General features: G+C 39.8%; 1 protein-coding gene across 1 annotated transcript in view; it reads left to right on the forward strand.

Annotated features, from left to right (window-relative positions):
• RABEP1 (rabaptin, RAB GTPase binding effector protein 1) overlaps positions 1–12,264 on the forward strand; it is a 29,493-nt gene that overhangs the window by 6,754 nt on the left and 10,475 nt on the right. Inside the window, exons 4-10 of the mRNA XM_008640379.2 lie at positions 2,439–2,552; positions 3,827–3,962; positions 4,739–4,917; positions 5,853–5,978; positions 8,133–8,600; positions 10,251–10,355; positions 11,076–11,192. Of these exons, the coding sequence (XP_008638601.1) occupies positions 2,439–2,552; positions 3,827–3,962; positions 4,739–4,917; positions 5,853–5,978; positions 8,133–8,600; positions 10,251–10,355; positions 11,076–11,192 (1,245 nt within the window). The remainder of the gene's footprint in view (positions 1–2,438; positions 2,553–3,826; positions 3,963–4,738; positions 4,918–5,852; positions 5,979–8,132; positions 8,601–10,250; positions 10,356–11,075; positions 11,193–12,264) is intronic.

A 12,264-nucleotide genomic window follows, 5' to 3' on the forward strand; every position in this document is an offset into this window, starting at 1 on the left:
TCCTGCTGTGGTCTGCAGGTCCCTCACAGTGTGTTCTGCAGCCCCTGTGCTGGGGACAGCAGGTTTTGCTGGGGCAGAAGTGGTTTGGGTGCTTGGTTTTTGGTTAAAGAATGAGTAGAGATGAGCTGATCATGTGTAAAACTGTGGCCATTGACAGCCAAGCTAAGTTTAATAAAAACCTAGAAGGAAATAAACGTTTTAAGGATCACACCTCTGGAAGAGTCTGAATAACACCTCTTTGCACAGGAAATTTGGTGCTGTGACACCTCTTGCCACATGTGACAGTATCTTTAAGTAGCATTTTACAGCACAACAGATATTCTCATTTTATTGAAAGGTTTGAGTGGAGCTTTAACCTCGATTTTGGAGTCTCAGTGATTTTTTATGTCCAAGAGAAGACCTAGGGCCCAGCACTCCTTTTGTTAGCAGAGAGAGGCTGTTCTGAGTGTTTAGCTCAAGATCACACTGACCTTTAATAGGGATCCTTACGATATGTTGCAACCACAGTGCCAAAGTTCAGCTCTGTTTACCAAGCAGTAAAAGCTGGAGTAATTTTCCTGTATGTGGAATCTGATACAGTTTTGTCTTTCCAGTTGGTTGCTGTTCTCAGTCTGGTTTTGCTTTCAGAGAACTTTCTGACTGCTTCTCTGAACTGCTTAGTTCCAACACAGGCACATTTGTTGCTCTGTATTCTGTGTTGAGCCATCTGAAACCAGGCTGGCAGTGAAATATTGCTGCAGTTATCATGAATAATTAGAAAAGAACATCTTCAACACTCCAGAAAATGTTGGGTTATATTTAGTCCATATAAAACAGCTATAGGTAGCATTAAATGAACAGAACTGATATGATAAATGAAATACAAAGCACTGTCTGAAGTGGAACTCCTGCTCCCATCTGTTTGAAAAATGTGACTGTTGAGTTGCTGGCTGCAAGCAGCAGGGTCTGGGTGTGTGTGTGACAGTCACATGTCCCTGCTATTGAATTCACTGCCGGGTGACGTCCCTTGCTTTCCTCACGGCTTTTATTGGTACTCCAGCAGTGACAAAATGTAGCAGAAGTAAATGAAACATAAAGAAATTTAATTTTGTGTTGTGTTCAGGATTTTTTGTAAAGCTCTAAAATTGTAGTGTTTTATATAATTGACAGGTATTTCAATGATATATTTTGTCTATTAATTTTAAGTTAGAAAACTTTGATGTTTAAAAATATTTTCTATTTCTCTTCCTGAAAGTCTTGCTCTGAATACAGTTGTCAATGAGCTCACCAGAAACTGAAAGTCAAACGAGTCAAACCTCTAAAGCCTGCATTCTAGTCTAGTTTTAAAACCAGACATGAGTGTTATCTTTTACTGTCTGTCTTTGCTGATGAGGTTATGAAAGGTGTCATCTTTTGAAACTTCAGCTTTGGGACACAGTTCCCTGCCCTCCCTCCCCTGCTGAGTTCTTCCAGTAGAAGACAGAGAACAACTGAGCCTTCTGAGCCTTGTGCACAAAGCCAGCCCGAATGAGAATGCTGGAATTCTCTGTGCCTTGAAGAGTTTTACTGCAGGGAGTATTTGAGTGTTCTGCTGGCTCTTGGGGAGTCTGTGGGAGCTGCTCCTTTCACTTGGAAAGTCTGTAGTGCAGACTTTCCATGGAAGAAAGGCAGAGCATTTAAGAAATGGGGATGTCAGGGCCACACATTAATGTAGAGTTCTGGATTTGAACCCTGAATGCTATTTCTCATTTTGATTCTTGCTATTTTTACCTGTCTTTCCTTTTTTTTTTTTTTTTTTCCCCTTTCCTTGAAACAGTCCTCTAATCTGTTGCTCTTTGATCTTCTCAGAACTACTTTTTGAAATAATCATGGGATAAATTGTCTATATATAGTTTGAAATATTCAGTACAGTAACACCAAAACCTGATGCTGTGTCAGTAGTAAAGTTGAAAAGTGATCTTCTAAAAGAGAACTAAGGTACACTAGCCATTACTGTGCAGCTCCATTTGCTTTTAACTTTTTCAGTAAGTAACTGCATGGTCAGTACATCATCATGCACTTCTTTGGGATTTTTTCATATGTGCTATGTGGCAGGAGGTTGTGGGACAATTAGGCCTTTAATAACAGAAAAGCACACATTTTTTAAAGTGCTTGATCCATACATTTTCTCCCAGATATCAAGAGTGATCGATTTGCTAACATTCCCTTTTAAAACAGATATTTGTGGCCTAACCCATACATAGATTTAAAATTTAGTTGCCTTCTGTAAATGGAGTAGTATCAGCCTATTGTCACAGAGATGGCTGCTGAACTGAATAAATAGCAGTAAGATGAGCACTGAAAGTGGAAGTTTAGTCAGCTTTTTTTGTTGATGTAGAGATTTTCTCTAAATGTCTCCAGTAATGGGAACTGTTGTGAAAATTCTGATGATTTATTACAATTTATTGTCTTAACTTCAGGCTCAGGAAGATGCCGAGAAGCTGCGCTCGGTTGTGATGCCCATGGAGAAAGAGATTGCAGCCCTAAAGGAGAAACTGGCAGAAGCTGAAGAAAAAATAAAAGCAGCATCAGAGGTGAGGTGGAGCTCTAACTGGATCCTGATTTATATCTTGCAATGTGCTAGTCTGATGCAGACAAGTCAAATTTTATAAGAGAGAAAAAAGTGTATTGGGAAACTCTTCGTGCCCCTCTTGTCTCGTGTAGCTCAAATGTCATGTTTGGCCTATATACATTTCTGCATCTTTCTGTTTTGAGAGTTGCAGTGTGTGTGGGGGATCTGTGTTTAGAATAAAGTGCACAGCTTCAGGTCTACTAGTAATAGAAAAAGCTCTAGAAAAATACCTGCTTTGCACCTCTCCCAACCACCTGGCCTCTAGGTTATTGTCACATTTGCAGCCACAGAGTCAGACTTTCCCATTTCAAAGGCTTTAAAGGCTAGCAGATGGAAGATTTGGTGTCCTAGGGCAGGAAAGCTGTCCCCACCATCAGTGGCAGTCACAGCCCAAGGCTGTCCTGAGCCCTGGCCTGGTGTCAGTGCATCCTGTGCTGTGCTGAGGAAGATGAGCAGCAGCTCTGTGGAGCCAGTTAGGAATTGCCTGAAGGCTTTGGTTTCCTCTTAGATAAAACCTCCTGTGATTTCTGACTCAGCAAACCATAAAACTGAATAGTGCTGTAACGAAATCTTTCAATTTGTTCCTTGTTCCAAGATGGGATCCTTTTCTCCAAGCATCACATCTGACAGATGTTTATGTAACCCTGTCTTAAAAGGTTCTCACTGGAGATTCTGCAGGACACTCGTTTCAGTTCTTTGTTAGCTTTGCTATTAAAAAAAAAACAAGAAGAAAAAAATCCAAATATATTTCTTCAGTATTTCTTGATATAACTGATCTTTGTTGACAGATTTTCCTTTGCCTCGTAATCATTTTTTTGGACTACTATGACTACTCTATTTTGAACTAAGGAGTTCTTGGTTTATCAGCACTTATCACCTATTTAGTTCCTGGCTATCAGCACTGATTAAAGGATCACTTCACTGCCTGCTTTCCCGAGATAGTTGCCTTTTTACCATCTCTGTGGTCAGTGCTGCTGCTGCTGCTGTGTTCCAGCTGTTCCAGCTGTGATACACTGGTAGGTTTGACTTAGCAGATTTTTAATGAGTAACTTACTCAGAAGTAAATACAGGCACTACTTACACACACTGGTAGTTGAATATTTGTGATTTCTGCAAATAAACTGGTCCTTCAGCACCTGTACATTACCTGAACAGGCAGCACTGTAACTTCTAACAAGAAGGAAATGTCTGAGAGTGTTCCCCCACTGAGCTGGTTATTTCCCTCTTCTTGTTCAGGTTAAAGAACTGAACCATTATTTGGAAGCTGAGAAGTCATGTAGGACAGACTTGGAGATGTACGTGGCTGTTCTCAACACACAAAAATCAGTCCTGCAAGAAGATGCAGAGAAGTTGAGGAAGGAGCTGCATGAAGGTATACCCAATAGCTACCTAATAATAGTCCTTTGAGTCTCTTCCACCGAGGATGCAAAACCCAATGGAGCTGTTAATTCTTTTATCACTTCTTACTTGAACTTGATTAAAAGAAATTGGGAGAGAGAAGCAACACTTATGAATGTGAAGGGCCTTAAAATGTTTGAAGAAGAGTTGAATATGGAGTTCCCTTATGACAGAAAAACAACAGAGTCATTCATTCCCTCAAGGCTTGTTGTTGAATATCTGCTAAGTTCTTAAAGCATCGTGAGCTTCATTCTTGCTGAAGTGATTTTAGGTGTGTGTTTGTGCATAATTATGAGCATTATTTCCATAATGACCTGGCTCCCTGGGGTCTGTCAGTGCTGAGTGCTGGAGTGAGTGTGCAAACATCCATGTAGGGCACTACAGCCCAGAGTCACTGCAGAGGACTGGAAACCAGAACCTGCTGCTGAAGTAAAGAGGGATGTAGAAGACAGTCTTCTGAACCCAGCACTAAAAAACCCCAAAACTATTAGAATTCGTGAATGAACTTGAGGCATTAGTCTTCTCACTGGGAAATCTTGAACTGTCAGTAATACATCCCTAATCATGAGCCGAGTTTGGAAATTAAGAAAATGGTATTTGAAATAAGACATTATTATCCTAAAGAGTTGTTGAACGAAGCCTGACTGTTCTTGATTATAACAATAATTACTTTTATTCCTGAAAATGCTTCTCTTCGGAAAGATGTTTAAACACTTGTGGTTCAGAAGAATTTTTTCTCTGTTTGCATAGTTTGCCATCTCCTAGAGCAAGAGAGGCAGCAGCACAACCAGCTGAAACACACGTGGCAGAAAGCCAATGACCAGTTCCTGGAGTCCCAGCGGCTGCTGATGAGGGACATGCAGAGGATGGAAATCGTGCTCACCTCGGAGCAGCTCCGGCAGGTGGAAGAGCTGAAAAAAAAGGATCAGGTTACCTGCTGCTTTCCTCTTTTTCCTTTCATTTTTTGTAATGCTGTAGGTTTACTGTGGTGTAACAGGTATGGAAATCACGTGTTGGAGGCAAGTGTGGTAATAGCTCAAAAAATGGGAACTGACAGTTTTAACAGAAATCTCCCCTTTGAATGACAGCTGGCAGTTACAACAGGCTCCATTTGGACAAGTATTTTAATATTGATGTATGTAGGAACTTTAATGTTGCCAATAGTTAAATAGAAAGGGAAGAATATCCAGAAATTAATCTTGGAGGAAGAACTAGTCATCTGTGTTGCAAAACATCTGGGTTAAGGATGTCAGCAAGTTTCACTTCTTTCTAGGTTTTTTCAGTCTTCCAGTACATATCCTAGACATAAATTAAGACTTTCATTTAGAATTATCTTATGATTGTGTATGTACTTATGACTTAGTGATCCATTATGTCTTTTTTTTGATTCCTTACAGTCCGTCATTTAGTGATCAAGCACTTCCTATTTCATGTTTTGTTATAAACGTGCATGCTCGTGTAATGGCTGTTAATGAATTCTTTATGGATGTACATATATTTTATATATATATATATATTCTATGCAATAGCCAGTGTACCAGCTAGTTTTGTTACTTGGTAATCCCTATAATTAGGGGTTTGATCTAGGTAATATGCTTTTTGAATAAAATCATTCTAGAACATGAATTGGCCACTAAAGTTGCAAAGTAAGTTCTCATTTAAGTCAGTTTGGGTGCCTTATGAAATGAACACTATATTTATTAACTAAAAGAACATTTATGTGCTAAACACTGGGTTTTAACTGAAATAATCTTTTTCACTGTCTTCTTTATAGCTTAGTTTATCATGAAAGCTGATGTCATGATTACTATGGCAAAATTGAATCCCATTTTCTATGTATTCTCTATTGGCCACTGATTTTTAGGAAGAAGATGATCAGCAAAGGCTTAGCAAGAGAAAGGAAGAGAAGCAAAAAGATTCAGATGATGAAACAAAAGCTTCATGTTCTCTGGCCCCTGAAGAAACCCTTACCCAGCTCTCTAATGAAGAGGTAAAACAATTGGATCTTTCACTTGCACATGGGCATTCCTCAGGGTGTTCCTTGCAAATACAAATGCAAAGTTACAGCCCTTTATTCTCTGAAGCTTCTAATCTTATTAGGCAATAAAAAAATCCTTGGAGTTGCAGTTGAATCTCTAAATCCCTATATTAGTATTGGAAGACAATACTGCACCATCCTGAGAGGTGCCATTAGAAATGCTAATTTACATTTTGCATTCTGGAGGTTAACTGCTGGTAGATTCTCTTGGGATTTCTAAGCACATTCTAAGACACCTAAATGTTCAGGATTTAGCCAATTACATCTGAACATTCCGCAAGAGTGTTGTAGCTACTTTGCTAACCAAATTGTTGAATTCTGTACTTACCATTTCTCAGGGTCCATTTTGGTTTTGTGAGCCAAATTAAGGAAAAATTAATAAAAACCCACCAAGTTTTTGTGCTATAGGAGCTTATTTAACCTTCAAGAGACTTGAGAATTTGAAGAGTGAGCCAGTGTTTTGCCTGGTTTATTTATCAAAGTATATACTTTTATATATGAATTCTAGAGTCTGTGCTTTACTTTTATCAAGGATTTATAACTGTTCAGAATGCAGAAAGATGTTCAGAATCATGGGATCTGAATGTAGCTGAGATCTAGTTCTACCCTTTATCCTATAGTCACTTCCTATTTCAAATACTGTTTGTATCTTCTGTGTCCAGATATGCAAATGAGGCACATTGGTGGGGAACAAAAGTTTATCTACTGATGTTTTCTTTAATCTCAGTTCATAGCATATTCTTTATCATTCACAACATTTATTTAATTCTAAGACTTATAAATAATGGAAAATCTGTATTTTGGGAAGGAGCATAATTGTCAGAGTGTTTTGGGGTTGTATGTGTTTGGTTTTGTTATTTGTAATGTTCTTAGCTGTTCAGAATGTCTTTTATATGTTGTAATCAATCAGATTATTGATTAATTCTTAGAACTTCTCATAATTTGACTTCTAAGTTCTTCTCTGTTGGGCAGTTTGCAATGCAAACAGATGATTTTTTAATATTGTTTTGGTTATCACAGAACAGCTGTAGCCTGAAAATGCAGTTTTACCTCGGTGTATATTCTCTTGACTTTTTTATTATGAACTTGTGTATATACATGCAAATATAAATATTACACCTAAAAATGATTAAAACAAGGCATTTACAACAGTCATAAAACAGTAGTACTATATATATACGTGTATATATATATATATTACAGGTTACAAGCACTTATATGAAGTGCCAGCAGCCTGCTGGTCTCTGGACCTATTTCAGAAATGATAATTTTTCTCAAGAGGCTGGTTTCCAGTGTTACTTCCTTATGTGTCTAATGGCAAAGCAGAAGTGCATAATATTTTGGAAGATATTTTGAAAGCAGTCATATGCTTTTTAAATAAAGCATTACTGCTCTCTTTTCAGTGCTACAAAAAACAAAAATAGATCAAGAGGCTCCATGTGCTTGATACACATCACAGGACAGTTTGTGTGGCTTTTGGTGCTGGCATTCCCCAGGAAACCTTTGTGTCTAAGCCCAGCCTTTTCCCTCTTCTTTTTATTTTATGTACAAATAATCTTGCAAAGAAAATATTTTGCTATTTTTTCAGACATTCAAAGCAGAAGAAAGAAATAGAAGAACAACATTAACTTATCAGTATGGAGTAGATTTTAACTATATTTTTCTCTGTCTCTTTTTGTGTTAATGCAAAGTTTTTTGTTTTATGAAAGATGTCTGAATTTACTTTTGGAAGTGGAGTATCTGCCTTCTGTTGTGTAGTCTATGGTTGTAGGAGGGATGTTGCAAGTACATCTCTTCAGGGGAAGCATCTTGCCTCAAGTATGGAAGGTGACTGTGTCCTTGCTTGTCTGGCAGGAAGATAGTCTTACAAAAGCACTCTGTTAACAGAAGACTCTTTTAACCTGTTTTATTTGTTTTTGAATTCTAAGTGGTTCATTTCAGTTCTCTGTCCTTTCCTCTCCCACCTTAAGCTTTGTGAGCAGATGTTCTTGCCAAAGAAATTTAAAATTGCTTTTTGTCGTGTCTAAGAATTAGTGTCCAGCATTCCTCTTGTACCATGCTAAAACGGAGTAAATAATTTGTTTATTCTGTGTTTTCCAATGCCAGGTGCATGTGAATAGCACCCACGGCTCAGTCCATTCCCTGGATGCAGACTTGCTTCTTTCCTCCGGTGAATCCTTCAATAAACCAGACACTGATATGTTTAAAGATGGACTACGGAGAGCACAGTCAACAGACAGTCTGGGCACATCTGGATCCTTACAGTCCAAAGCTTTAGGATACAACAACAAAGCAAAATCTGCTGGGAACCTGGATGAGTCAGATTTTGGACCACTTGTTGGAGCAGATTCAGTGTCTGAGAACTTTGATACAGCTTCCCTTGGATCCCTGCAAATGCCGAGTGGGTTCATGTTGACCAAAGATCAGGAAAAAGCAATCAAAGCAATGACACCAGAGCAAGAAGAGACTGCTTCCCTGCTCTCCAGTGTCACCCAGGGCATGGAAAGTGCTTATGTGTCTCCCAGCGGGTACCGCCTGGTCAGCGAGACGGAGTGGAACCTGCTGCAGAAGGAGGTGGGTCCTCCTGCCTTGTCCCTGCTGTGGGCAAAGCTCTGCCTCCTTTGCTCTGCCCAGAGCCAGGTGTGAAAGGAAGAGGTCACATCCTGGGCAGCTGTTCACTGTTCCCTCTTGGAACGCTTCTGTAGGTGGAGCACATCCAGTGTAAGGTGTATGAGCTGGCCCTGCTCGTGGGACAGGCAGCATTACTGAACACAGGGTGCTTTGGATTTTGAGGAGGATCTGGCAGAGGTGGCTGTTGAACTCAAAATTGTGTGAGAGGGTGAAAAAAAAGTGGGAGAACTTAAAGAATAGGAGTAAATGGGAAGTTGAGGAAAGGGCACTATAGTGGAGCTGGGGATGAGTAGGAGAGGGCAGAAGCAGCAGAGCTGGGGGTGCTGCTCTGTGTGCCAGGGGCGTTTGCTGAGGGCTGTGCACGGGGTACAGTTTGGAAATGAGCAGCCAAACTATGCCCAACGCACAAAGTACCACAGAGAGGCTCCAGGAAATTGTTGGGGACTTGCATCATCAGAAACCCATTTCTGAGAGCCACAAGATGCAGATTAGACTAAGCCCTGGGCCAGTTGCAGTGTGGATGAGCAAGGAAATTGTTGCTTCTGGGTGTTCTGCCTGTCAGTTTTTCAGCAGCTTTATATGATGCCAGTTCAAAATTTGCATTTGGTTTCTTGCTGAAAAGGGGAGTATTTGGGGTTTCCTGTGGTTTCTCTTTCAGAGGAAAAGACACCAAGGAGCAACATTTTAGGGGGAAGAAAAGATGGGGGGAGATAACAATCCAGGCTGGGTGAAAAGGAAGACAAGATGGGAGTAAAACAAAGAATATAAGAATGTAGTGAAGGAGAAAAAGCCAGATGAAGGACAGATGAAATGAAGAAGTATTGATATTTTTTTTTCTCAATTTGTTGAAATTTAACTTAGTGCAAATCATTGCTTAGGAGGTCTCTCCAAACCTGTTGTAAAGTTGTGTTGTTGTTGTTGTTTTCCTACTGATTTGCTATATCTGGAGAAATTATAGCATCCTGAGCTCAGAGCTGCGTTAAACTCCTACTCTTGAATATTTCCTTGCCCTGTTGACATTTTGATGACACTTTACTTCAGCCCTCTCTCAGAATCCAGAACAGAAATGCAGCTTCCCACATGATCCTGGAGGCTGGAGCACACGCTGGGGTGTGAATGCCACTTGCTGTGGGTTGGACATGGAGCAGTAAATACAAATACAGATTCAGCTCAAACTTGACCTGCAGCTGGAACTTTGATAAAACTTCCATTTGCCCCCTTGGCCAAAACCACTGCAGTTCCAGAATGACAGCAGGTTTACTCTTGGTTTCCCTGCTGCCCGCCCCAACACTGTTATTTTCTTCTCCTGTTTGGTTTCTGTTTGTCAAAAGGACACAATAGTGACTTGATGAGCTCTTTGTGTCATGGCTTTTTGTGCTAATGGTGGGACCCATGGCAGGAAAAGCTGATAGCCCACAGCTGATTTGAGTTATCCTTCACTTTAAAGCAACTCAGTCCTGCCATTACATGATTCTGCCTCTGTCTTTTATCTGTAATGTTTTGTGGTCACACAACACACCTGAGTGTGTGCAGCACTCCTGCACTCCCTGGAGACTTCCCTGGACATGGCAGGTGCTGACTCTTGTTCTGCAGGTGCAGAATGCAGGGAACAAGCTGGGCAGGCGCTGTGATATGTGCTCCAATTATGAGAAGCAGTTGCAAGGTATCCAGATCCAGGAGGCTGAGACCAGAGACCAGGTGGGATTTCTCTCATTACTTTAGCCAGGCTTTTGCAGCTTTTTGAACTACTAAGGATGCAACAATGAACTATCTGCTGTTTTACTCATTGATTTTAATTGAGCAATATCAACATACTGGATAACTTGACATGTTATTGACATAACTTGATTTGTTATTATTGTGTGGTCATAAATACCAACATGTACATTCTTAAGGATTCACCTTGAAGAACCACTTTATTTGGTGCTGTAAGATCATGCAGTAAAGGCAGTGTTCTATAAAAAGTATTATGCCCATGCTGAAGTCAGTATCTTTAATAATTGATATTTTAAAATGCTTGTCATGCATTAAATTCTATTATCTTTGATACTGTAAGAACTGTTAACAGAAAAGGACCTCATCCTAGCAGCATAAAATGACTTTTAAGTCTTGGAGGATATTTGTTTCCTGCCATATACCAAAGAACAATTTTCAGATGGGTGTGGAAGGTATGAGTCACATTCTGCTTTGAAATAAGTGATTGAAGTCATTACATGGCCATGGTCCAGTGCAGTTTGATGTCCCGTGTTTCCTTAGAGGGATAATCTGTGCTGGAGGCTGTTTCAACAACAAAGGAACTTCTGGATTACATAGGATTTTTGAGAGATTTTATGTTGTGTTTTGGGGAGTGAAGGGCTTCAGGAAATAAATGCTCCCCAAGAGAATGGAAAATGAATTAATTTTGTTGTGACAATACAGGTGAAAAAGCTGCAGGTGATGCTGAGGCAGGCTAATGACCAGCTGGAAAAGACAATGAAAGATAAACAGGAATTGGAGGATTACATGAAACAAAGTGCTGAAGACTCCTCTAATCAGGTACAAGCATTTGGTAATTGAGATCCAGGAATCACGAAATGTTCTTCAAAAGCGTGTAACAAGAACTTGTGTTTTGTTAGATATGGATGGGCTACTGGCTGTAGAGGCAACACAAATGAGAATTTCTAGGGTTGGTTATGCTCCACCTGATTTTGCCACAGTTTCTAGATAAATCTATTATGTCTCTAATACCGTGTTACCCAATTCTGGCCTTAAAATATCATCTCTAATCTTGAAATCCATTACAGAGTGGCATTGTGGAATTTGAGTAATGTTTGAGTTTTGGAGTGACCTGTGTATGAAATGACCCAAACATGCAAAAGGAGCCCTGTGCTCTGGGCACAGCCCTGTTGGTGGAAGAATGGTCCTTTTCCACCACTTGCTCTTATCAATACTTGACTCCCAGGTAATGGACTTGGGGTGAAGAATGCAGTTGATGAGGAGCTGAGCAGGCAGTAGCAGGGCCAAAATATGCACTGAACTCCTTTAAAATAAGAGCCCACTGGAAAGATTTTTCAGTCTGAAATGTGTACCTAATTCTTCTGGAACAAGGAAGCCGAATATAATGGGTGGTAGTCATAGTTAAAATTAAAAAGGGAAAAAAGTCATCATCTTTGGCCTATTAAAGATTACAATGGTAGGTACATGCTGTGTACAAGACACTGAATTTACTTCACTTGAGCTGGAGCTTTCTCTCTTCCATCCCACCCAGTATTTTTTCTTAGTCATTAGAAGACAAAGTCCAGCTTAGACAATGGGAATATGTTCTTTTGTTGTTCTGGCTGTACCAGGGTGCTGTTAATTAAGTAATGCTTCATCTTACATGTGTTGTTGTGGAATGGCTTGTGAAGTTTTTGAAGGTGGGTGCTCTCAGAGAAAGGTACAAAAATTCAGAAAACACTGAAAACTTAGATAAAATCTCTTCAGTTTCCCTTCAGTGTTTCTGAACTGGCTCACATTTAAATTTTAATAGAATGAACTGTTGATTCAGAGTTTGGTAAATAGAATATAAAAATATTGTTATTGCAGAAACTGTCTTTAATCTGTCCATAGTGCCTGGATCTGCATTCCT

Source organism: Corvus brachyrhynchos, unplaced genomic scaffold, assembly GCF_000691975.1.
Source record: "Corvus brachyrhynchos isolate BGI_N302 unplaced genomic scaffold, ASM69197v1 scaffold99, whole genome shotgun sequence".
Classification (NCBI taxonomy): domain Eukaryota; kingdom Metazoa; phylum Chordata; class Aves; order Passeriformes; family Corvidae; genus Corvus; species Corvus brachyrhynchos.